Genomic DNA, 26,142 nt, shown 5'->3' with positions numbered 1-26,142 from the left:
CCCCCCCCCCCCCCCCCCCTCAGAGGGCGTGATTAAACAATAGAGCTAATAAAGGAAGTAGAGAGATAATTACAGCACGTTGGTGGCGTTCACGCTCCTACGCCCGACTATAAATACCCGCAGTGTGAAACAGGATATGTGGGCGACTTTCCTGAGATTTTCTACACAGACAACGGACGCTCATTCTTCTTCTGGTGTATTTCCTGTGTACATGCCAGGGTGAGTCTGGGATCCCCGTGTTAATGACTCCATCAGGGCCCGATACCAAGAGGCCCCCGCTGAGGGACTGGATCCAAGGGGATTGGGGTGTTAGAATGTGGCACAGGGGGCGCAGTGTGTGTGTGTGTGTGTGTGAGAGAGAGAGAGATGGGGAGCAGAGCAGAGCAGAGGAGAGAGGGAGTGGGGGAGGGGGGTTGGGGCAGATTGTCCATGGCGCTCACCCCTCCGGGCGGGGCTGAATGAAGTTATTTCCAGGCCCATGTCCATCTGTTACCGTGGCAGCAGCAGTGACCAAGGTGTTGCCATGGCGAGGTGGACACAAAAAGGCGTGGCGTGGGAACGGGTCCAGGGGTCAGGAGTGAGGGTCATGAGGTCAAGGGTCACAGCCAGCTGGACAGCACACAAGAGGAGGCCAGGGTGAGAAAAGAAGGAGGGAAGGTTTCGCTCTCTTTCTCCTTCTCGCCCTTTCTTCTCCTGTGAGGGGGGGGGGGTGGGGGGGTGGGGTCTGAGGAGTGGAGTGGACACCGCTGGACTTTAACATTGAACTGGGCGGTGGGATGAAAGGGGAGGGGGGCATCAGGGTTTAGGGGGTCCGGTCCGGCTCTATGGGAGCTCAGGCCCGATGCCCGCTGGTGTCTGATCGCACATCGCATTTGACACGCGATTGACTCCAGTCAATGTACGCGCAGAGGACGTGGACAAGTGTGTGTGTGTGTGTGTGTGTGTGTGTGTGTGTGTGGCCTGCACTTTAGCCTGATCAGTGACAGGCAGAGGAAACAAAGGGCCATTCCACCACATCTCATTCCGCTCGTTTTAGGCTCCGAACTCCTCACAGACAATGAAGCAAACCGGGGGGCAATGAATCATCGTTTCCCTCAACATGGGAAAACTTTCTCCCTTGTCTCTGCTCAGTGTGCACTCCGCTGACAAAGTGTTCGCCAGGCATGGAAATGTTGAAGAAAATGTGTGTGTAGGAACAATTTGACTTTCAACGTTTAGTTTGACACGTTTGGTCCATAAGCATCACAGACCACAGCTGCAGGGCCAGGAGACCAGGAGACCAGGAGACCAGGAGACAAGGAGACAAGGAGACAAGGAGACCAGGAGACCAGGAGACAAGGAGACCAGGAGACCAGGAGACCAGGAGACAAGGAGACCAGGAGACCAGGAGACAAGGAGACCAGGAGACAAGGAGACCAGGAGACCAGGAGACCAGGAGACCAGGAGACCAGGAGACAAGGAGACAAGGAGACAAGGTCGCTGAGACCTGAAGACATGAGACACAACCACACACAAGAGACACAACCACACACAAGAGACACAACCACACACAAGAGACACAACCACACACAAGAGACACAACCACACACAAGAGACACAACCGCAAACAAGAGACACAACCACACACAAGAGACACAACCGCAAACAAGAGACACAACCACACACAAGAGACACAACCACACACAAGAGACACAACCACACACAAGAGACACAACCGCAAACAAGAGACACAACCGCAAACAAGAGACACAACAATACACAAGAGACACAACAATACCAATGCAGACAAGGCCACCTCATATATGATATATCATAATATGAGATCATAGAGAAATGTACCAGGCAACATGAGTGCAGACAGATTATGGGATGGATCTTTAAGGATGTGTGTCTGTGGTCTCATGTAGAACAGAGCAGAAGGGTTTATAAAGACATTAATGACATTAAAGTCTGAGCGATTTCTATTCTCCCGCAGACAAACTTGAGGTCCAAAGCTGCACATCAGCACATAAATGTTTACATTTAAGGACCAATCACAGTGTTTCAGTGATTGAGACGTCCAGCTGAGCCGCAGAAAACCGAAAAGACGGCAAACCATGAACCGCATCAGTGGATAACACGTTATGACAACATGGATAAGAAAGCGCTCACACACACACACACACACACACTCGGGCCTCTCAGACCTTCATAGATGAAGGCCTTGCAGGATCCATCCTCCTCCTCAGCCTGCAGTAATAGGATTAGCAGCAGCCTCAGAACGACATGGCAGCCAAGTCCAACGCTCCGTTTGACACCTTTTGTCCTGCAGCCTGAGACGCAGAGACGCAGATTGCTGCTATAGGACGAAGGACAAAAGCCTTTTGAACATTGTGTTGTAGCTACAAATATGCCGCGATGGGAGAAACTGTCCCACAGAGATTTTGACGACTCAATCCGTTTTTCACAACAGAGGGGATTCTGCCGTCTGAAAATGTTTCCAAGCCAGGAAAAGTCACGGAAAAGGATCAAATATCTGCAAAGTTTTGGAAAAGTCAAATCCCTGAACCATAATCTGTAAACATGTAGACGTTTCAGTAAAGGAAGCATTTCTGTGCTTCCAGGACGTCGGTGACTCAGGTCTTCCATGTTCTTCCATCTTGGCTAGAAACTTCAGGAACGCCCGTCTCCTCGTCAGAATCCGGGTGTGCAGTGGGGGAAACGCGGCAGTGACCTGGTGTGCGGTTTTGTCCTGAGCTGATAAGTAGCGTTGGTGAATGAAGCTCTTTGATGAAGCTCTTCCTCGCCGCCTACATTTGACCAAAACGCTCCGTTGAATTGATATTCAGGTGCTTCTGTCGCTCCGAGCCAAAATTCAGGCCGATTATTGACATTCCCGGCGATCTCCTCACATCCCGTGCCATGGCGAGGTGACACAGAGATTCTCTGTCCTCCCCCCCTCCCAGTGCATTCTGGGAGAGCCACCAAAAGCAGTTTTACGACCAAGAGCTGCTGACACTCACTTCCTGCCAAGAATCACAGGAACGAGGTTCAAAGTGGTCAGCAGCGCACATGCCGACACGTGTGCGCCACACACACACACACACACACACACATACACATTCCCTGTTCACACAGTGGGGCGCGGCCCATCTGATGGTATTTGCCTGGTATTGGTTCAGATTGCAGGTCGGGCTGATTGATCCGCTCACACCTGGGGTCCTGACGCGATGCAACGTGGCTCCAAAGCACAGCAGCTCCACTTTCAACTAGCTGAGTTTAGAATTAAAGATCAGCTCACGGGAATGACCTCGGTGGGGGTCAAGCTGGGGTCCAGAGTGCTACATGGGCCCGTCTGTCTCACTCTGCTGGGCTTTGAGCTGTTGCAGGTTTGTGATCTTTATGCTTCCAAAGGTGCAGTAGAAGTAAATCTTTACCTGAGTCATTATTGATGTTCAGACGAAGTCCAGTTAGCCAGCCAGTGTTAGCGCTAGCTGCTGTGAAAACACTCACACACTCATTGAGCTTCTTACTGTCGCTTTGACACTTTCAAGCTCTTGATGAACTGAAGAAGCACACAGTCATGCGTGTTTCCTGTTCCATGTATGTATCAACACATATTCCTGATTCTCTGTTTATATTTGTAGCAATGGAACTTTGTTTTGTGAGGCTTTTCCTCGTATTGGAGTGTCAGAATAACGGTGGGATCGATGGTCAGTGTTGATGCTAACTAGCTAAGGTGCACGTGTGAGGTGGTGAAGACAGAGACACGCCGGGGACGTTGGTCATTCATTTACCCTCGATGAGTGCCATCAGGTCCCCATGTGTCTGTGCTGAGGCACTGCTGGGTCTGAACTGGGTCACTGATGATGTTGATGTTGGTCATTTTGAGTATTTGATTCTGTCTGTAACTGTTAAAATACAACAAGTTAGTTTAGTTTGTTTTTTTATTGATGTGAAATAGACAGTAGCTAAAGCTAAGCTAAAGCTAAGGCCTGTGGGTCTGCAGTGTGTTTGTTCAGGCTCACTCATGTTGCTTTAAACTCCTTGACATGTTCTCTCCGTGCTGAAAGAGCCGGTGAGGAACCAATGAGAGACAAGGAAAAGGAGGGAAACGCAACGGCGTGAGAGGCCGAGATGTGAGAGAGAGAGAGACGGATTGATCAGGATGGAAAAGCTGCAGAGAAAGTAACCATAAAGGTCCTGATGAGAACTGTGCCTGTGAGAAAGGGGGAATAAAAAGAGCGGTGCATGTGATTATCGGACCAGAGCCGGACGGGGGCCACGCGGGGGCGCAGGGCCACGCCGGGCGGCCGCAGACGGGGGATGTTTACCTTGAACTCCAACCGTCCCGTCTGTGGGGCGGGGTCAGGTATTGTAGCCGGGCCTGACAGGGTCATGAGGGGAGCGGGGACACAGGCCGCCCCCAGGGTCATGGGGCGCTACCCCCGTGGGGGGCCGGAGAATGAGGGCCGGCGGGGGAGGGGGAGGAGGTATTGGCAGATTTTCTGGGGTGCAGATGCTCAATATGCAGATGTCTAATCGAATTGTGCGACGATGAATTGGTTCCCTCTCCTGATTTGCATCGGGACAATCGGCGGCCGCGGCTCAGGGGTCAGCGGAGTTCGCCCGGACAAAATGAGCAGCCGGCTGCAGACGCCCCCGAGGACGTGTGAACTTGAAGTAGACTTTACTCAATGACAAGGATATTGATTGATTTAGATTTCTGTCTGTCTGTCTGTCTGCTGAGCGTCTCACATCTGGCCTCCCCCTTTTGGCCTGCACGTCTGGAAGAAGCTTCAGTGCTTCTGAAGGTGGTGGAAGCTTGTGGAGCCACTTTGGTTCTTCACTGCTTCACCGTCACACAGAACCAGAAACATCCAGCTTAAAGGTTCAATCAGGTTTATTTGAATGGCTTCATATCACATTACACTTATCACACCTTCAAATCAGCTTATATATTATATAGCACCACATCACAACAGAGTTTAACTCAAGGCCCTTTATAACCAAACAGTGTTCCCCCACGAGCAGCACACAGGAGCAAACGCCCCTTTAACGGACACAAACCTGGACACACGACATAAGGAGGACGACCAGGACAGACCAGGAAGACCAGGACAGACCCCCCAAACCTGAAGATGGAATAAATAATCCATAACAAATAATCCAACCAGAGATTCTGTCTGCTGGCAGCAAATTAGCATGTTACTCAGTATGTTACTCAGCATGTTACTACTTCACACTCTACATTATGTTTAAATGAATCTATCAGTAATAATGAGCTTCCAAATGACTTCATTTGTACGGAGTTTCATCTGTTCTCATGTTGTCTTCACTCAGTGTGCAGCGTTTCAGTTTGTCTGTAAAGAATGAAGTCATCAAACGCAGGAGGATGAATGTGTTGACGATCTCTGCTGAGTCTGACTGTCACCAGAGAAACATGAGGCCTAGTGTTTTCACACTGATGTTGCCCTCTAGTGGACAGTTACCGAACCACACGCTGAGCCAAAAGCTTCACTTTCTTCAATTTTTACAACATGGCTGATTGAACCAAGACCATCACTGCACTGTAGTATCAGTGCTCACAGTGGGAGTGGCCTCAGTAGTATAGTCATAGTAACAGTACAGTCACTGTGTGGAGCTGAAAAGCAGCTTCATAAATACATTCCATCAAAGTGCTGAGTGTTGGAGCTCATCTTCATCTTCATATCCCTCCTGTCCTGTTTGAATACATGAACACACCCATCCCTTATTATCATTGTTATGAATATTATCAAAGCTCAGATGTATCAGATGGAAACAAAACAAAGTGTATTTGAAATGAGTGTGTACTTTCCTTTCTGCAGCTTCACAGGCCTGGAAGAGAAACAAAGGAAGAAAACTCCTGAGTCACTCTGACTAGATGCTTACTTCATATAGTCCAGATGCTGAACACATCTGTGTCCCTCACCATGATGGTTCCTTCTCCATCTGTAGAATGCAACGATGCAGACGACCAAGATGAGCAGAACCGCAATGCCTCCCATGACACGACCGGCAGGGAACTCTGAAGGTCCAGGAACCACAACAAGAACATTCACCGTGATTCTCTAAAGCTGGACTGACTGATGAGACTTTACGGAGCAGCTCAGCAGCTTCTCACCTCCATCGTCTGGCCGAGGCCTCCCCCAGTTGGTCCTGATCCGTTTGTGGTCCAGCACTGTGACTTTGGGCTCCTTCACTCCAGAGAGCTGAAACACACATTTGTACGTCTGCCAGTCTTCAGCTCTGATAGAAGAAATGTCCAGGTCCACACTTTTCTGGAAGCTACCATCATGGTTGGGGAGGATCTGTCCAGGCTCCACACCCTCGTGAACCTCCTCTCCATCTCTAATCCAGAACATCTGGGCTCTGTTTGGGTAGAAACCTGTAGCATAGCAGCTGAGTGGAGAGGAGGGAGACTTCTGGAGGAGATACACTGAGGGGAGGACTAGAGAGAGAGAAGAGGGGGAGAGAGAGAGTGAGTTGTGTATATTACCCTCAGATGACCCATATGGACATGACTGGGTTAAACAGGTCATATGACTTTACTTGTTCGGTTCAGGATGTTCTTCCCGTAGTCCAGATACTTCTTCAGCCAGTGCACACAGTCTTTGGTGAGGTAACGCTTCCATCGCTCTGAATGAGCCGTGTTTGGATCCAGCCTGTGTTTAGTCAGAACAGCCTGTGGTACTGGAGCGATCCAGGTCAGAGTCTGCAGGTCCAACACTAGGAAGTCTTCTCCATCATAACCAGACTGGTGGAAACCTTTGATGTCTCCAGTCTCATCGTCCCATTCGCAGCCAAACATCTGCTGGCTGACGTGAACACCTGAGAGACACAAACAGAGTCAGCTGATGCCAGAGCGACTGAATGTAGAGCTGCTGCACATGAGGAACACACTTCTACCGCCCAAGAGAGGGAGAAAGAAAGTCATCATAATGACATCATCAAACTTATTCCATGAAATGAGCAAACCTCCAGTTTGGTTGAAGCGCTGCTTTGCCGTCTCAATGTTGGACCTTTGGAGCGTCTCTTTGTCCACACACACAGCTGTCTGACTCTCCCAGTACTCTGGATCGTCTGCTGTGACTTTGCTCATCCAGGCTTGTTTGGGTTCTGCTCTCTGTGTGTTGCTGTCATAGTGAAACATCTGAACATCATCAACCAAACCAACCACCACAAACTCTGGGAAGTTTGGGACTTGACAGGAAGTAATGTAGAAATACTCCAGAGAGTGAAGCACTGTGGGAATAAAAAACAAGCAAACACCATATAAGAACCCCAGATACTGAGGGCATCTGACATCATCACATGGACACAAAGAATACATGAATACAACTCACAAGATGACACTTTAATGTCTACATTCATTTTTTGACATGTATTTATTATTTACATGACGTGATATTATAGAATAATATCCAAATGACATGCCACTGTGAGGTTTCGTCTCACAGGCCCACAGCGCCACCCGCTGGTATTCGCTGGTACATCAAAAACTCGAAACAATTAACTTCAAGCACGTTTGATAAATATAACTTTACTTTAGTTTATACATTTTAAATGACCTTAATAAACGAATCGTTCACGAATAAAAATGATATTTCTCTAATGTTATAAACAAATTAACGTATTCAGCAGTAAACACAAAGATATTAAAATAGTAACCCCATCGAAGTATAGAGTGACATTATGAATGATTTTACCAGGACACACCACACGACAGAAGAGGAGTAACACAATAAGCTCATCCATCGTGATGAAATGAAGATCTGACGAGTCTGTCACTTCCTGCTTTAATGTCACGATATCAAAACAAATTGCGTCCCAGCGGGTGCACACAACTCTGACCAATAGGAAACCAGAACACGCGTCTACGTCACAGGTTACTGGATGGAGCAGGGAGAGGAGGCAGGTAGAGAAAGTGACTTAGAATGAGAGCCACTACACACGAGACTCTACACAGAGAGTAAACAACACGCGACTGCAGAAATAACTTAGATTTGACAGTGATTCCCTTAAGCTTCTGCCTTAATTACTCACCGAAAGTGGTGTGATAATGGTACATTTACATTTATATTTACATTTGCATTAAGCAGACTGATGTCATTACATCAGTCAAGTGCTGACTGATCATAATTTATTATGTGATTGATCTGTCTAAACATCTGTGTTCATCTGTATACACACCTAAATAAATGTACATGACTATTTAAATATATATACATGTAATCAGATAACGAACTCCAAACACAGTTATTTTTAAACACTCTATATAATAGTAATAATAATATAAATGTAAACTAATGTAAACTAAACTCAGTCGTTCTGTTGTTGTAGCAGCATCCTGCTCTCCTTCAGGATGCTGCTACAACATCTCGCGATAGTTTCGATAGAGACACGGCGAGCTCTGGCATGTTTCCTTTACAAAGCAGCTCAATCACACTCAATCACGTTTACGAGCCAAGGCGTTAACAGTCTGCACCAACTCTCCCTTTAACCTTTAAGATGTCTTCACGAACAGCAAAGTGGCCACTTTCACTTCACTTTATCCGGCGAGGGAGTACAGAAGGGAGCGTGTATTTGGAACGGAACGGTCATCTCGCGAGACTTCAGTGAGTTGGGTTTATGGAATGCCACGTCTCCGCTCCAGCTAGCACAAAAAGCCGCACACACCGGAGCCCCTCCGGTTGACCCGCACAGAGCTCCCGGTTCCCCTCGTCTCTCTGCGCTGCGCCCGGCTGTGATACCGACACGACCCGGTAACAAGAAAGCTTTGTGTTTCTGCTGTTTTTGGAGGGTAAATGTTGCAACGACGCAGTAGCTCGCTGCTCGGTAGCTAGCGAGCCTGAGTCACAGTTAAAGCTCCTGTTTGAGGAGCGAGCCGCTCTGTTTGCACTCAGATTAACTTTGATGCTTTAAAGACGAGAGATTAAAGAAGATGAATGTTTAAGAGCTCTACGACAAGCCGCCTGAAACAATACAATCACTGTACAAAGCTACAACTAACTTTAACGGCTCCGTGTGAGTGTAGCGTTACGGCTTAGATCAAGATGATGATGATGATGGTGTGTGTGTGTGTGTGTGTGTGTGTGTGTGTGTGTGTGATGAACACAGCAATGTGCTGCTTTACATATGTTCATGCTCAGTGAGCTCAGCGGAGTAACGCATCAGTGTAGCTGGAAGAAGGGTTTTAAGGGTTAAATCACCAGGTACAGGAAGAGAGCAGCATGTGGATCCTCAGGCATCTTAACACCTGACCCATATGTTGTTAACTCTTAAACCTTCTAACTCCCCTCACCATCTAACAGACCTTTGATCATGTGACTGTACATGTCTTTATTCAGGCCTGTAACCGTGGAGACGCCTTGTTGAGTGTTTTCCTGTTCAGACTCTTGTGTGCTTGTGAACCTGAGTGAGGCTCCAGGCTGAACACGTCTCATACCTCCCCCCAGGACGTCACTGTCCCACATGTCCCATCTGTCTCAGTGCTGTTAGTGTTGACGTGTTCTGTCCTCCTGTCTGTCTCAGGTCATACTATGGGCTGTGTTCGCCTGCTGGCACTGACACTGGTCGCATCCACACTGCTGCTGCTAGCCTCCCCGTTAGCCACCGCTCACAGTCACTCCCACGGTGATCACGGACACGCCCACTCCCACGGAAACCATCACCACGGCCACTCCCATGGCGAAGACGATCACCATGGCCACTCCCACGGCCCTCAGGTGAAGATGTACCATGGAGCGAGCAAATGGAGCGCTGAGGCCAACGTCGCTGGTCACGAGGAGGAGTCCCACGACCTCGGGCACGACCATGACCACGACCATGACCACGACCACGGGCACGACCACGGGCACGACCACGGGCACGACCACGGGCACGACCATGACCAGGGGCACGACCACGGGCACGGGCACGACCATGACCAGGGGCACGACCACGGGCACGAGCACGACCACGGGCACGACCACGGGCACGACCACGGGCACGGGCACGCACATCACGAGGATGTTGTCCGCGTGCACAAGGAGAGCAACCATGGACACTCACATGGAGGAGAGAGGATGAGGATGGAGCCAGAGAAGAGGGACATGGTGGAGCTCTGGATGCAGGTCTGTCTGTCTGTCTGTCTGTCTGTCTGTCTGTCTGTCTGTCTGTAGGTGTGTCTGTGTGTTAACACACAACCAGTTCCACCAGAACAGAAGTGGACTCAGTCATTCAGTCAACATTAGTCTCATTAAGCTGCAGTGTTGTTTCTGTGTTGTTTATAATTCTCTTAAAGGCACAGATACGTAACAAACTGTGTTCCTGCTCGACTCGGCTGAAAGCAGTGAAGTACAAACAGGAAGCTTGTGTCAACTTAAAATTCAAGTTGTTTGAACATTATAATACTTTGGGAGAAACGACCTGCACCAGTTACCACAAGGGGGCACTGCTGCCTCAGCTGTGCTCCTCCAAGTCAAACCCAGTCCACTTCATGTCTCCAGTCCAGTTTCTCAGTGTCTCAATGGGCTTTATAGCATCAGCAGAACTCAAGGTTTCACACTGAGTGTAAACGTACTGACTGCTCACTTCCTGTCTTGTCCGTCTCCAGGCGGTGGGAGCCACCCTCCTGATCAGCGCGGCGCCGTTCCTCATCCTGTTCCTGATCCCGGTTCAGTCCAACAGCGACCAGCACCAGAACCTCCTGAAGGTGCTGCTCAGCTTCGCCTCCGGGGGGCTGCTGGGCGACGCCTTCCTGCACCTCATCCCTCACGCTCTGGGTGGGTGCTGCCACCGAGGGGCGGGTCTGTGTCTGGGCTCTCTGGCTCTTTGACTGATCTTTCCGTTTCCTGGTGTTTGTTGTGTCCAGTGCCTCACTCTCACCACGGAGGAGAAGACCCCGACCCTGAAGTGGCACACGAGCATGGACACGCCCACGGTACGCAGCGAGAGATCACCAACATGAACCACACATCTGCTTCCTTTTAGCTGTTGAAGGTGGTTAGAACATTCATTTACAAATCTCTTGTTAAGCTCCAAGTCCAGAACCATGACGACATCTGACCTTTGACTCTGAAACAGCTGTATGGGTAGCCTCATTAAACATTGAGCTTTTGTTGTGGAGGGCAGAACTTAAGGGTCCATTAGAGACCCACAGACCCGAAGAGAAGAAGAACACACACACACACACACACACACACACACACACACACACACACACACACACACACACACACACACACAGACAGTTAAACTAACTATAGGTACAAGTGTTATTGTTACTCTCTCTGCTTACACACACACACACACACACACACACACACACACACACACACACACACACACACACACACACACACACACACACACACACACACACACACACACACACACACACACACACACAGACAGCGATTTCATACATAATGTCCCTGATGAAATGATTTGTTAGGGTTCCCTCTCAGCGTTCCCTCCTCTCTCCACAGGTGCTGCTCACGGTCACATGATGTTGGTCGGCCTGTGGGTTCTCGCCGGGATCATCGCATTCCTGGCCGTGGAGAAATTTGTGCGTCTGCTGAAGGGAGGACACGGACACGGACACGGACACGGACACGGTAGGCGCCCACACAGTCGTTGGCCTGCTTTGTCGGCTCCATCCAGATACATTTAAAGTCTAGGTTCAGGTGTGAGTTCAGCCATCGGCACGACAACTGCGGAGCAGCTAGAGCACATAAATGCGACCGCGTAACGTGTTCATGTCGTCCGTGCACGACGGTGCAGACAAACTTATCAGAGCTTTTAAGTGCAGGAATCACCAAAGCAACTGAATCTGAATTTTCATTATCAGCTGCTGCCAAGGCCAAAGAGAGCGATGGAGAGGAGGAGGAGGAGGAAAAGGAGAAGAAGGAGGAGGAAAAAGGCAAAGAGGAGGAGAAGAGCTCAGGTAAGTCCCTCAGCCTAAAGCCATAAGTTTAGTTTCTATGTTTCTGGCCAAACTGGAATCAAACCCAGAGAATATTTCCTTCCAAAGCGGGAACCTTTCATGTTTCCATCTTTGGCACGGTGAGATTCTGCCAACGTGACAAAGCTGCATGAACCTGTCGCCTGGAGCGGAGCTTCCTTATTAGAAGCCTGAGAACAGTTTTGCTCTCTGGTCTCAGACATCAAAGTCTCGGGGTACCTGAACCTTGCTGCCGACTTCACGCATAACTTCACTGACGGCCTGGCGATCGGGGCGTCGTTCCTGGTGGGCCCGGCGGTGGGCACGGTCACCACCATCACCATCCTGCTGCACGAGGTGCCGCACGAGATCGGGGACTTTGCCATCCTGGTCCAGTCGGGCTGCACCAAGAAGAAGGTAACGCACCCAAACTGTACAACATGCTAATGAGCTCAGTGAGACTTCACGGCAGCACTGAGACACAGACATGTAGGAAGAAAACAAAGTGAATATCATGGGACTTTCACCGTGTTAGACATGTGAAGCTGCTCTTTGTTTCCTGCTTGTGATTAACAGCTGTGACAGCTTTGATGCTAAACAAGATCAGATCTCATGAAAATACTTAAGAGCTGCCAATTTTGAAACAACAGTAGTTTAACGTTACGAATTATCACAGATTCTCTCCTGGAGAAGATGGAAGAACACGCAACACTCTGGTCTAGAAACGTAGCGTGTAGTTAAAGCCCCTTGCCTGGCGTCGCGTTGCGGCCTTAAAGCTACACGTGTGTTCATACGCGAATGTTCAAACAGAAACAAGTGCCACACCTGGAGTCGTGTCACCGTGCAGACAGATGTTGGTCGCTGAGGCCGCAAAGCAAAAACAATATCTCCTTCATGAGGATAGGAAGGGGTTGCCATGGAAACAAGCAGAACTAGCACTCTTTAGGTCACAATGCCATTGCAGTTGTTGTTGTTGATATCTCTGTGAGGAACGGTTTTGGATTGTTCTTCCTGTTTCCCATCAGGCCATGTGTCTGCAGCTGCTGACCGCCGTGGGAGCTCTGGCCGGCACAGCTTGCTCCCTATTGGCCGAAGGTGTGGGCGCTGCGGCGACTGCTTGGATCTTGCCCTTCACGGCTGGCGGATTTGTTTATATCGCCACGGTGACGGTGCTCCCAGAGCTGCTGGCCGGGCGATCCAGTTTCGGCCAGTCGCTGATGGAGATCCTGGCCCTGCTGTTCGGAGTGGGCATGATGGTTCTGATCGCCGAGTACGAGTGAGGCGCTTTCAGACGGGCCGACGCCCCAACGAGGGAGAGAGTGAAGGAGGAGGGGGGAATAAAGGGTCAACAAGGGTCAGAATGAGGGAGAGTTTAAAGTAGAGCTGGGGCAGGTTTCTGTTTGATTTGGTGGCAGGGAGGTTTGTTTACCTTTGAGCTGTGATCGTCCCTGATGGTGGCACTGTTTGCTTAAGAGAGGAAAAAAAGGAGGTGACCAACCACGGCACAGGACCACGCCCTGTCCTTGGTCACCATGGAAACAGTGTGAAGTGAGCAGAGACTGGACCTGTTGCTCGGTTCTGTTTGTGTGTTTGTGCTCTGAATGCTCACTGTGCTCTTGTACAGCTTGTAGAAATGTATCAGAAACTGAGTTCTCTTTGGGTTTAAAGCGTTAAACATTCCTGAAGGATTCAAAGTCAACTTGTGACTGCTCAATGGAGAACTCACAATAAAGTTCACACTGTATGGAAACGGCTCGGTCTGTTTCTCTCTCTCTGTGTGTGTGTGTGTGTGTGTGTGTGTGTGTGTGTGTGTGTGTGTGTGTGTGTGTGTGTGTGTGTGTGTGTGTGTGTGTGTGTGTGTGTGTGTGTGTGTGTGTGTGTGTGTGTGTGTGTGTGTGTGTGTGTGTGTGTGTGTGTGTGTGTGTGTGTGTGTGTGTGTGTGTGTGTGTGTGTGTGTGTGTGTGTGTGTGTGTGTGTGTGTGTGTGTGTGTGTGTGTGCGCGCGCGTTTGTCTGTGCGCGTGTCTCTGTCTCTGTGTGTGTGTGTGTGTGTATGTGTTTCTCTGTGTGTGTTTCTCTGTGTGTGTATCTGCGTTTGTCTGCGCATGTGTGTGTGCGTCTTTGGAGGTGTGTGTGCCTCTGCGTGTCTTTGTATGTATCTCTGGATGTGTGTCTCTAGGGGGTGTGTGTGTGTGTGTGTGTCCGCCCTCAGGGTGTTGGTGCCTGGTGGGGGCGGGGTCATAAGTATTTGCATAGAGACTCAAAGATGAAAGCTTGCGGCAGAATTATTACACGACAACACATCAATGACTCACAAGTCAGATTTGATGAGAATATGCAAATATGGGAACTGAGCAGCTCAGACAGTTAGAACATCTATAGGTACAAGTGTTATTGTTACTCTCTCTGCTTCCGCACACACATTCACACACACACAAACATGTCTTTTTAACAGTCAAATTCTGACGACAAGGATGTGATTGAAGGCTTTGTGTCAGGTGACAGAGCTGCTGTCCTTCTTCCTTCTCAGCCTGTATGCAATGATTCTCCCTTGTAGAGATGCTAACACAAGAGGGGGTCAGCCCTATGTTCCCTCAGCCCAATGGTCCCTCATTTCTAAGATTGTTTTCAAAATTAGGCCCTATGTTCCCTCATTTCTAAGGGTCAGGGTTAGAGTTAGGGTTAGGGAACATAGGACTGAGGGAACATAGGCATGCTCCCCACAAGAGTTACATTGCTGCAGCAATGTGAACATGAGCCTTCACATTGATAAGGATGTGTCTGACAGCAAAGCGTTACATGAGTAAGAGAGAGACCTGAAACATAAACTTGTTCTGCACCTGACAGCCTCTTCTGACACAGATGTTGTTCACAGTTATCTTATGAAGATGACGGGAGCACCAGAGAGGAACGTCAGGAGAGTAAATAAATCTTTCTGACATTTCTCTGCTTAGGGAGAGAGCTTAAGAGTAGAGACCCTGGTTCATAATAACAAAAGGACTTACTTGCTTTATTTATCTTTACGTTTTTAAACTATGGATCTGCATAAATGTACACATTCTCATAGGACCATTACGAAGGAGCTAAATTTGGATTTAGCATCCTGGAGACGCTTCCGTGTTTATTATGGAGATTACATCACTTAATCTGCACTGTAACCTCTACATTTTCACTTTTATTAGTTTTATTGCTTTTTTCTATTTTCTAAACTGGGACTTTGCTATTAATCAGGTTTAAAACTTTAATCTGATCCATTTAATGCTTTAGCTTCTCGCGGCATCAAACCAATCAAAACCAAAATCTACCGAATCTATTTTCATCAGGGAAGTTTGTGTGTCCACCATTCAGGTTGTGTTCTTGATGCAATGCTTTCACCGTCTTTTCCACACCGGCCTGTCCTTCATCGAAGTGAGCAGAGTCTTGTCATCCCAAGAGATGAACATTAGTGGAAGATGGTTCATAGGTTTTATTTAAGGGAACTAATCTGTCTGTCCGTCACGTGCAGTCCCATAAACGCCGTACATGTAGTTTAGTCTTAAGTCGTACCGTATCTGTATGTGTAGCAGAGCGTCTTGTCCAGCTGTAATGAGTATTGTTTTGAGTATTCCCTCCCCATCTGTCACATGTTGTGTTGTTGTGACAACACAGTATCACGAGCAGAGAACATAGTAACATTACTTTGGCATGATGTTATCATGAAGACGTGTTGTTCTGGTTAGATGACCGCCTCTCTGGCAGAACGGTTACGATGCAAGCCGACACATCTTCATCAGTGTGTGAGGAGAATTAAAGGCTTAGTGTTTGGTTGTGCCAGCAAATATATAAGAAGTTAACGCATAGGATTGTAGGCCAAACACTCACATTGTCTTGACATGAGCATGTCAAACTAAACTAAAACAATCATCATAAAAATCCTCTTGTTTGTATATGAAGTTCATGCTGGAGTCCAAAGAGTTCCCTTTACATATATTGAGGTTCCTTGTCCATATGAATGCTACTACATTGTGAACATTTTAGACATTTTTTGCAGTCATGGTCTCCTCCCCTTCCTTTCATCCAGGAGTGAGTAGTTTTAACTGTGTTTGTTTTACACTTTGTTTTACAGAAAGTATAGAAAGGTGTAAAACAGCCTCTATCCCAGTGTTAACAGGTTCACTTCATTCCAAACATTCCCAAATCTGCTGCTGGATTCACTGCAGTTCCCTCTCCACCCCATGCTATTGTGTTAGTCAAGCATGCCTTTGTAATTATACACTTGACAGGCTATGATCAACTTTATTGAGTGCGTCAGATTTCACACAGAGGCGTTCATTTTTGGCTGTGGTAAACTTTAATCGGAGCATTACATCTCTGTTGCTGAAGGAAACTGGGTGTAGTGCAAAATCCCCGTCCAGTACGTTGATCACCTCCAAAGAAATGTTACCCAACAGGTTCAACAAAAAACCAACGCATCTCTGCAGCTACCTGAACAATCACAGACTGCAGACCCCGAGGATCAGTTTGTCATCCTTGCTTGCTCTTGAAGACTCTCAGCCTATCTTCCAATGGAGGCTGTAAACTCAACACCTCCAGCTGTGCTTCTCCTGCAGATTCCCCATCCAAACAGTCCATTCACTGATCTGAAGCACACTTCATCATACACGCTCACACATTTCCCAGTTGTTTTTGTGTATGGAGATAGCACAAGATTAGTGACTTGACAGAAATATGTAAAACCTGTCAAACCTAATGACGAGCTGCTGCAGGTGTGGAGTCAAACCAGCTCAAGGAAGTAAGGAATGGTCAACTTCCCCAGAGTTGTTTTGTCCCACACCCAAAGGCGCACCTACAGTGAGTGTTGCTAATTACCAGTGGGTATGGCTTCAACATAGCATCGCACAATCATGATGATGCAGTTGGATGAGGAGGACCCAGATGTCATACAGGTGCCACCTCTGCTTTATATAGAGCTGTTCAGTCCCAGAGAAAACATTTGCTACAAACATGGATGAAGATGAAATTCCGCCTCAGTAAGTCAGAAATTTGTTACATTTCTACATTTAAGATTAAAATAATAGAAGTTAATCGGGATCCATATCCAAGTGCAGTTAATCTAATCTTTGTGTTTATGTGTTTCCTTCTGTCTTCCTCCTAACAGGAGGCCGTGGAATACGTGCCGAGAGGTCCCGATCATCGAAGATGAAAGGACACCCTGGAAGATGATCAAATTAGTGAAGGTCATCACTTTGTGTGGGGTTTTCCTTCTGGTGTTCGGATTGGCTCTATGCAGTAAGGTAAAGGATTGACTTTAGATATCACATTATGTACTAATGTGCATCCAACTTTCTTGAAGGTGGACAAAAAGGTGGACAAAATGGCTGAAATGACCCTTTAATTTATTGTATGATCAAACGTATCTTCACCAAACAGGAAGCAGCCACCAACATAGTGTTTTTGTCTGCTTCGTACTAGTTAGTAATGTTAGAATGCTGACTTTAATTCTCTGCAGTATAAACAGGGAAAAATGGATATTGCAATGTCACAAAACTAAATCTGGGAAAACGTTACATTCTGTGAAAGAAATCATACCCATAAAAGAAGAAAATTCTAGATAAACTAAATAAATGTAGCCTTGAAAATAGTTTGCAACATTTTGTGCCATGCCAAATTTGATCGTTCTGTATCTGTTTAGGTAGCAAAAAAAAGACAAACTCAGTGAATAATTAAAAACAAACAAAAAACACTTCCGTTTTGTTTGTCTGCAAACTAAGAGCTCCATTCGCGGTCAATGGATCAGCTGTTGAATTCACATCTTGATGAGTTATCACAGATGTAAGTTCTCTCAGCTTTGGTAAACACCTCCACCAAGGATCTCATGTTTCTGCTTGCGTCCTTTGGTTTGTTGGTTTGTTCCCAGTTTAACTCAAAAAGTCATTTGGTTGCTGGAAGGCTGCGGCCCAGCCCAGACACCAACCCATTCAACTGTACGGTGTCCGTTCCAATCCTGGGAATATGGGATTTATTTTCTCAATGATCTGTTTACATGATGAGATTTTTTACAAAATTTGGCAATTCCTTCAAAAGAAAACTGCCCTGCCTTGAAGTGACAACTGGTCCAGAATGTTCCTCATAGCGGCCTGAGAAAATTCATTTAGGTCTTTTTCAACTTGCCGGGTCCTCTATATTTCATAGCCTTTTTAGACAATAATACATCCCTAGAGGTAGTTCTCCTAACACTCGCAGTCCGACATGGTTTCAGATTGGAGTTAGGTTTTTTTGGTGACTACTTTCAGCCATTTTCCGCCTTGAATGGTGACTCAGCTTTGCCCTTAATTGGATGCACCTGTGTTTACAAACCAATGGCAACATCAAAGCATACACACACTCATACACACACAAGCACACACACACACACACACACACACACACACTTAAGGAAACTGGGTGAATCTTCAGAAATAGCGATGACTACGCGTGACTCATCTCATCTCTTATCTGTCCCTCTCTCTGATTCAGACCTCTTTCCTTCTGCTGATCACTCTGGCCCACGATGACACCAAGACCATCCCAAAGACCCTCAAACCTGTTGCTCTGCTGTGTATCGCCTGCGCGCTCGTTTCGTCCAGTGTACTCCTTTTTCTCAAGAGCCTCTGGAAGGCGTGCTATAAAACATCAAAACTACCATCAAGGAGAAGTGCAGCAGTGGTGAGAATGCATCTGACAACACTGTCTGACTCTGGTGTGACTAATAACACCACTGAGTGAAAACAAAATCATTACATGTTGTTTGTTGAAGGATTTAGGTAATTTCCTTCTCTAATATGTTGTCCTTCTCTGCTTTCTTGTGTCTCCAGGTTCTGACCTTTGAGTTCCTGGTCTCTCTGGGGGCAGCAGTTCTCACCATAGTGGCAATGCCACAGCTGGACATTGTGACCAACGTGACAATACTCAACAGCGTAGCAATCCTCTCCACCGTGTTGCAGATGGTTGCACAAACCATTGCCAGAGAAAGGAACCGCTTTGTGGTGCCATCCATCGCTGCCTTCGTCCTCATCCTGCTCGGTTACGCCCTGTTTGTTGTCTTATACGTTCTGAAGGACATCAGTAATGGCAAGATGGCACTTAGGGTGGGCCTGGCTGTGGCTGGGTCTTTCTTGGTTTCCTTCAACTGGTATGAGAACTACTTGAGGCTGATCAGTGAGAACAGAGGCACCGGCTTCCTTGTGGACTTGTGTACTGACTTGAGGCAGTGCCAGAACGTTCTCCACATCATGTCCAGCCTGACCAGGATCGTGGTGACTGCCTGTGTGGTCGGAGCCTACGTCCCTCTGTCAAAAATGGACTGGGGCTCAGTGACCACCGTGCCTAGCTTCGAGACGAAGACTATAGTCATCATCATCGGGGTCCAGCTGATCTCTTCAGCTCTCTGTGAATGGTTCGTGGTAGCAGCCTGCAAGATGCACGCCATGCGCCGATGCTTCCTTCTTCCTCTGTACTTGGCCTCTCTGGCTGTGATGGCTCTGCTGATCGTCCCTGTTATAGTTTACTATCATGACTTCAGGGCAAACATGAATGGGACTGACAGCGTTAACTTCACTGGCTACTGTGCTGAAGCTGTGTATGGCAGAAACCAAAGCAGAAGTGGCAATGTGTTCCCACATCTGGTTTTGGATGTTACACAAACGCTGTGCTTCCTGGATCTGTCCAAGGCAACAGACATCGGTCTCCTTGCAGGTAATATGCTGGACCATATTATACCAATACCATTTGAAATAAATCCCTAAATGCAGGACGGTAACATAATGTTCAAGTTGTTTGTGTCTGAAATACCGGCTAGCAACATTTCTCTGTTGCTACTCTTTTTACAGTCATGATCACTTCACCGCAAGGTAAAGGTACTTTATGGTACTACTCATTGTTTTCTATTAATCTTGCCTTAGGTTTAGCGGTGGCCTGGTGGCTTGGACTTGTGATGGCCACTCTCCACCTCTGGTTCTTCAAGCTGCATCGCATACAGAGAACTCAAGACCTGTTCATCAGGAGGCTGTATGAGGGGGCCTTCATAGAGCAGTCTCTGCTCCTCAACACTCGCTTTGATGTTCTCTCCAAGGCGAAGCGGAATTTGTAAGTGTGGAACTCACAAGAAGAGAAAACTCTTATATACATTATATTGTATAGGGCTGTCTGTTGTACTGTCCGTTCTATGAACATAACTCTATCTCTCAAATGTTGTTTCAAGTGTCAGGACAATCGACCCAGCATTCATTTATCTATGTGCAACCATGTGGCACGAGACCTATGAGGAGATGATAAACATAATCATCTCAATATTCCGGTGAGTTATACAGATGCCTTTTTGGGAGGAAAATTCCAAAGACTGTAATTTTGCTCTTCATCCTTTTCATCAATCTTCAACATGATCATTCTTGTGAACATTCCAGACTGGACAAGTACAGACCAAAGAAGGATCCAAAGCACAATGATTTCTCCTTTGAGGCCCACATCTACTTTGATGATGCGTTCTTAGATGTAGAAGGAAGTCGTGGTCGCCATGTCAACGAATATGCGAGGAGCCTTGTGCATATTATCAGTGAAGTTTACAGGTAAACCTTGCAGATGGAATACAACTTAGGATAAGTTTAAATGCTGGCAAGTGAAAGAGACACAAAAGGAGAAAGTGGATCTTGAAGAAAATCGTTTTCAACTTAACTGTGGTCTCTTATCCTCCGTCCTCAGTATCTTCAAAAACATTGATGCAAAGTTGTTCAGGAAGGAGCAGGAAATCCCTGAGCAGAGGCTGGTGACCACCCCGTACGGAGGTCGCCTGGTGGTCATCATGCCTCACGGAAATCACCTTGTGGTTCATTTCAAGGACAAAGATCTCATCCGCCACAAGAAGAGGTGGTCCCAGGTCAGAAATACAAGACACCACTGCATGAATTTAGGCACAAACAAAAAGATAGCATTGTGCAACAGTCATAGGGCCGTGTGTATCATTAGAAACTGGGGCATTTCAGAGAATTCCTTGCCAAAACTGGCATTTTCCCCACACATGCACACATTCCTTCATTGTGTTTTGTTATCTTTCAGGTCATGTACTTGTACTATCTTCTGGGCTGGAAACTGATGAACAAATATTACGCTCGTTGGACTAAGAGGGAGAATGAGTCCCGGCTGAAGGAAGAAGTGAAGGTGAGGAGGAGGAATTGAACAAACAAAGGCAAACGCAGGTCACAGGCATGTGTGTGTACATGCAACCCAGCACGATCATACACTGCATCTCCATGCATGCTATTGTACGCCATGTATGAATTGTCTATTTGGTCTGTCAAATGCTACAAAATAGGATGAAACATCCATTTCAGCTTGGCGTTTCTATATTGGATTATGAAAATTGACTTGTAATGGCATCGATGTAAACAGCTAAATGTTCCTTCTCCTCCAGACAGAGAAGCAAAACACCTATCTCCTGGCTTTAGACGGCGACACAGACTTCCAGCCGGCTGCTGTGACGCTGCTCATCGATCGCCTGAAAATGTACCCTCGTGTTGGTGCAGCTTGTGGGAGGATTCACCCCACTGGTGCAGGTTGGTTTAGTGACAAAGAAATCTGTTTTATCATTTGAATGAACCAAGACTGGTCAAATCAGCCAACTGTTGCTGAAACATTTAATTTCCCTGGCAGGACCTGTAGTTTGGTTCCAGAAGTTTGAATACGCTATTAGCCATTGGCTTCACAAGACAGCAGAGCACGTGTTCGGCTGCGTGCTGTGCAGCCCCGGCTGCTTCAGCCTATTCAGAGCAGAGGCGCTTATGGACGACAATGTGATGAGGAGATACACCACCAAGGCCACTGAGGCCAGCCACCACATCCAGTACGATCAAGGTAACTTCAAACCTCTCTGCACGACCCTGCAAGAGTTTGAATGATAGAGGTTTCAAGTTTTTAATAAACTTCCAAAAGTGCACATGCAGACACTTCAGCAGCTGAATGGCTTCTTCACACTTCATGCAAGTATAGGTGTACATCAGTATGGTCCATTTATATGCACATAAAGTTATTCAACAAATGCTCACTTAAATAAAATGCTTCAACTTTACAGTATTAACTCCCTACATAATGTTGAGAGCAGGATTCCAATAGATTAGTAGTATTTTATCAACTCAACTTTGGAAATATGTTCATGCACTTAAATAGTTGGCACAACAGCAAAGAACGAGGTGCCTTACAAAATTTGTTGATGTATCTTAAAAGCTCTCCTCTTGACTAAACTGTTCCCACCAACTTCATTCCATGAAATTTTGAGGAGGAACATTTTGTCTGTGTGAAGATTGGTTTTAAATGAGTTGTGGTAATAAGACTTTTGTGCAGTGGGTGGACTACATTGACTCAGTCCATGGCTTTGTCTTGTGTAGTAAGTTCCCCTCCTCTCTCCATAGGTGAGGACCGCTGGCTTTGTACACTGCTGTTAAAACAAGGATGGAGGGTCGAGTACAACGCAGCATCTGACGCCTACACCCAAGCCCCGGAGGACTTCAAAGAACTCTACAACCAGGTGAGAGCACAGCTGATCAGTACAGTGTTCTGTAATGTACCTCAGATCAGATCAAAGTACATTTACAGTAAATACAACTGTCATGACGCCTATACATCTGATAATTTGAAAGTTTGCTCTGAAGCCACAGACGTTGACATATTTCTGCCTCCAATGCAGCACAGCCTGAATATACGTTAATGTATTTTAATATAAACGTCTTCTCATCAGCGTCGGCGCTGGGGACCGTCCACGATGGCCAACGTTATGGATTTGCTTAGCTCTATTGCCACGCTTTCCCACAAGAACCCATCCATGTCCAAACCCTACATGTTCTACCAGCTCTTTGCCATCATGTCTTCTATTCTGGGACCGTCGACCATCATCTTTTTGACTGCAGGTTAGCTTTATTGAGTGTGTGAGATTGATAGTGTTGCATCATTTTGCAAGTCGATATATAGATTGGAGAGTTTGTAAAAGCTGCCTTGTTTTTGTTTTGTCTCACTTTCAGGGAGTATTTCGTTCCTGTTAAATCTTGAACCCAGAGACGGCTTGATCTTGGCCCTCATACCTCCGGTGATCTTCCTTATCATTTGCTTCAAGCTGAAGTCAGACACACAGATCGTTGTCGCAGCAATCTTGAGTACCGCATACGCATTCCTCATGCTGGTGGTGATACTGGCCATTATAGGTAAGTGAGCGTGTACAGCTGACACATGATTTAAGAGACATGTCTTACATGTATCTGTATACATTATTGATTCATCAATGTATCCTCCATTAGGCTCCATGGTGAAGGACCAGACCATCCTGACTCCTAGCAGCATTTTCATCGTCGCCATGGCTGTTATCTATATTGTCACAGCAATAATGCATCCTCAGGAGGCCCACCTGGTGTTCTATGGCTTGCTCTACATCCTCTGCATCCCTAGCGCCTACCTCCTGCTGACTATTTACTCCATGGTCAACATGAACAATGTGTCCTGGGGCACCAGAGAGACGGCACGTCCCGCTGAGGCCAAGAAGGCTCCACAGTCTCGAACACAGAAAGGTACAGACAAGTTGAGACTCACACTGAAAAAGAAAGAAAATTGGATAGTAGCACAAAAGAGTAGACGAAGAGCTGGGGTACAGTAGATCATTACATTCATATTACATCCAGATAACAGGGGACTCTCAGGTGAAGTACAGATTTGGTCTTATTCTCTGTTCTCTGTCCGTCTGTAAACAAAGGGTTGACCTGACGTTGATTCATTCCTCACAGTTAAGAGCAAGTGCGCCCAACTTTTCTCCTGGGTCAAATGTTGCAAGAAATCCAGGCGGAGGGTCGGATCGGAAACGGACGAGGCCCTGGAGAGTCTGATCCCTATGGAGGAAGATCTTGAACTTCTACCCCAAAATACAATTGTGGAGGATGGGAGGAACTCTGAGGAAGAGCAGAGGTACTGGATGTTCTCAAGGTGGAACAGTGATTGGAGCGGTGGGATATCATCATAAAGTGTGAGATTGTATGAACACCTTTCTTACTTTATTACAGGCAAGACCTTCCTTCCACCTGTCCTGAACAGTGTAAGTCTTAAACTGTCCCATTCAATATCTGTCAGAATGTCTTCTCTTGTCTGGTGTCTGACCCTGTTCTCTCCTCCTCTCTGTCCAGGCTGGGTCTCACAACTGCAGACAGCTTTCAGCGACTTGCACCTGCCTGAAGAACCACTTGATGAGGTGCGTATGTCTCACATTATCACTTTAGCAGAGCTCTCATGTGACTTGGCACCACAGTTGTTAGATTAGAACAGAGTGGCTAGTAGCCATATAATAAGCCCGATAACGTCCTGTCAGCAGGTGATTATTGTGGAATAAACATTATGTTGTCCTTTACATGGTAGCTGTAATGGTTGTTTATTTATCTTATAAGCGTAGAAACTGTGTAAGCATCTTTAACTTGATTTAACTCTGACTGGGTCATTTTCTGCTCCTCATCACAGGAGGAGGCGCAGTTCTTCAGAGAACTGCAGAAAGAATACCTGCAGCCTGTGTCCTCCCAGAACAAAGCAGAACAACAAGAGCAACAGAAGCAAATGGCAGAAGACCTCCGACACCTGAGAAACAAAGTGAGCGAGGCCTGAGCGCCCCCACAGACCCAGACGGTCCAGGTTTTCCTCTTTCTTACGTTCATCTTGTCCTCTGCCGTAGATAAACTTTGCCTTCTTCATGATAAACGCTGTGTGGATGGTGGTGACCTTCACCCTCCAGTCCTTCCACATGTACCTCACCATCAAGATCCCCAAAGTAGACGTCGACCTCAACCACTCAGATGAATACATCTCCATTGACCCTGTAGCCTTAATGTTCATCCTGGGTTTTGCCCTGTCAGTGGTAATCCAGTTCTTTGGGATGTTGTACCACAGGTAACCACACACGCACCATCAAAAACTTTGACCTCTTTCTTTTGTCATGTTCTTTGTTTGTTTTGTTTCAATTGTTTTTAATCGACCTTTGACTTTGTGCAGGATTTTGACTCTGGTCCATTACGTTGCCTTCCTGGACACAGATGCCAAGAACAGAAAACAGCCAAACAAAAAGGTACAGCTGCTAATACTCCTGCTCCTTCTTTTCTAATGGCTAGTTTTTTTTTTGCAATATTTGAGGGTTGTTTTATTTTACTGTTTCCATTGTCTTTTTTAAAATCACAATGATGCTAACAGCATTTTGTAAATAAGAGATTTGCATGTTGGAGGTGAAGTGTGTGGAATCAGGTGTGGCTGCTAATAGTTGCTAATCCTCCTTTACCCCTGTGTAGTTTCTAGAGATGAGCACGATAGATGAAGTCAGTGAGGCAGGGGACAGCGAGGAGGAAGAGAGCGAGCCGGAAGACAGTGACGACTTTCTGTTCCCGCCGCTGTACAGGTTTAGCATTGATGGTGGAACCTCGGTGTGAAGGACAAACAACAAAGAATCCTTATAGTACTTTGAAATCGAATGTGTATGTGACAGAGAAACAATTTTTCTCTTCCTTATTTTATATTTTAGTGGTAATATTTGAGTTTTGTGTGTGTGTGTGTGTGTGTGTGTGTGTGTGTGTGTGTGTGTGTGTGTGTGTGTGTGTGTGTGTTAATCACAGTTAATGACACAGAGAAGAGGGCAAAAATAATAACATGTCATGTTAGGATCATCAAAATAATCATAATCACTTGTCATGGCTGAGCTGCTTTTTTAATGTGTATACATGAAGGAAATTAACCCACACAGGATGTAAAGAGGGAAACATCAAAAACCAAACTTCTGAACAAATTAACAAATAGCCAAAAGTTTTTTTGGTACTTGAGTAAATTGTTTTATATGTTATTGTGGTGTTAAAAGAATGCAAAGGAGAAATGTGTTTGAATGTTGGAAGATTTTTAATGTGAAGAATTACAAACTCAGGAATAAATCTGTACTGTACTGAATATTTATTCAAAGAATGTTGCCAATGCTCAATGTACAGTTTGAAGTGTATCAGGTTTTGTCACTCGGTGGTTATGATGGAATCAACAGAGTGATCAGGACAGTGAGGCTCACACACATGCTTTATACAGAGGGAGCGCAGGGCAGCCATGATCAGCGCCCTTGGAGCAGTTTGGGGGTCCGGTGCCTTGCACAATGGCACCTCGGCAGTGCTCTGTAGGCAAACTGGCAACTCTTCAGCTGCCAGTCCACTTTGTTGGT

General features: G+C 46.6%; 3 protein-coding genes across 8 annotated transcripts; 2 read left to right on the top strand and 1 right to left on the bottom strand.

Annotated features, from left to right (window-relative positions):
* Positions 1–4,871: 4,871 nt before the first annotated feature.
* On the bottom strand, positions 4,872–7,860 carry LOC143012385 (class I histocompatibility antigen, F10 alpha chain-like). Of its 3 annotated transcripts, XM_076165482.1 has the most exons (7): positions 7,710–7,860; positions 6,979–7,245; positions 6,553–6,831; positions 6,125–6,451; positions 5,933–6,028; positions 5,821–5,838; positions 4,872–5,704 (listed from the first exon to the last, which is right to left on the bottom strand). In XM_076165482.1, exons 1-6 carry the CDS (start codon positions 7,756–7,758, stop codon positions 5,831–5,833), a joined length of 1,026 nt encoding a protein of 341 aa, XP_076021597.1. In that variant the 5' UTR covers positions 7,759–7,860; the 3' UTR covers positions 4,872–5,704; positions 5,821–5,830. The 3 variants fall into 3 exon arrangements, with proteins under 3 accessions (XP_076021597.1, XP_076021595.1, XP_076021596.1); XM_076165480.1 differs by lacking the exon at positions 5,821–5,838 and having other exon boundaries at positions 4,872–5,702; positions 5,893–6,028; XM_076165481.1 differs by having other exon boundaries at positions 4,872–5,838.
* Positions 7,861–8,607: 747 nt separating this feature from the next.
* Positions 8,608–13,666, top strand: slc39a7 (solute carrier family 39 member 7). 4 transcript variants are annotated; one of them, XM_076165477.1, is made up of 9 exons: positions 8,608–8,765; positions 9,535–9,803; positions 9,942–10,115; positions 10,598–10,766; positions 10,856–10,924; positions 11,472–11,588; positions 11,834–11,929; positions 12,147–12,343; positions 12,952–13,666. In XM_076165477.1, the coding sequence occupies exons 2-9, from the start codon at positions 9,543–9,545 to the stop codon at positions 13,204–13,206; spliced, it is 1,338 nt and encodes a 445-aa protein (XP_076021592.1). In that variant the 5' UTR covers positions 8,608–8,765; positions 9,535–9,542; the 3' UTR covers positions 13,207–13,666. The 4 variants fall into 4 exon arrangements, with proteins under 4 accessions (XP_076021592.1, XP_076021591.1, XP_076021590.1 ...); XM_076165476.1 differs by having other exon boundaries at positions 11,472–11,594; XM_076165475.1 differs by having other exon boundaries at positions 11,472–11,600.
* Positions 13,667–16,895: 3,229 nt separating this feature from the next.
* LOC143012388 (chitin synthase chs-2-like) lies at positions 16,896–25,855 on the top strand. The gene is made up of 22 exons (XM_076165484.1): positions 16,896–16,933; positions 17,062–17,197; positions 18,420–18,608; positions 18,758–19,637; positions 19,844–20,027; positions 20,143–20,238; positions 20,345–20,506; positions 20,640–20,814; positions 20,994–21,095; positions 21,349–21,490; positions 21,588–21,788; positions 22,343–22,458; positions 22,669–22,837; positions 22,949–23,128; positions 23,222–23,488; positions 23,702–23,879; positions 23,975–24,006; positions 24,095–24,159; positions 24,423–24,548; positions 24,631–24,845; positions 24,948–25,020; positions 25,238–25,855. The coding sequence occupies exons 1-22, from the start codon at positions 16,908–16,910 to the stop codon at positions 25,373–25,375; spliced, it is 3,852 nt and encodes a 1,283-aa protein (XP_076021599.1). The 5' UTR covers positions 16,896–16,907; the 3' UTR covers positions 25,376–25,855.
* Positions 25,856–26,142: the final 287 nt, after the last annotated feature.

Source organism: Genypterus blacodes, unplaced genomic scaffold (assembly GCF_046128005.1).
Source record: "Genypterus blacodes isolate CSIRO-AG114 ecotype Tasmania unplaced genomic scaffold, CSIRO-AGI_Gbla_v1 ptg000146l_1, whole genome shotgun sequence".
In the NCBI taxonomy this organism is placed as follows: domain Eukaryota; kingdom Metazoa; phylum Chordata; class Actinopteri; order Ophidiiformes; family Ophidiidae; genus Genypterus; species Genypterus blacodes.
This window is presented reverse-complemented; position numbering and strand designations above follow the sequence as displayed.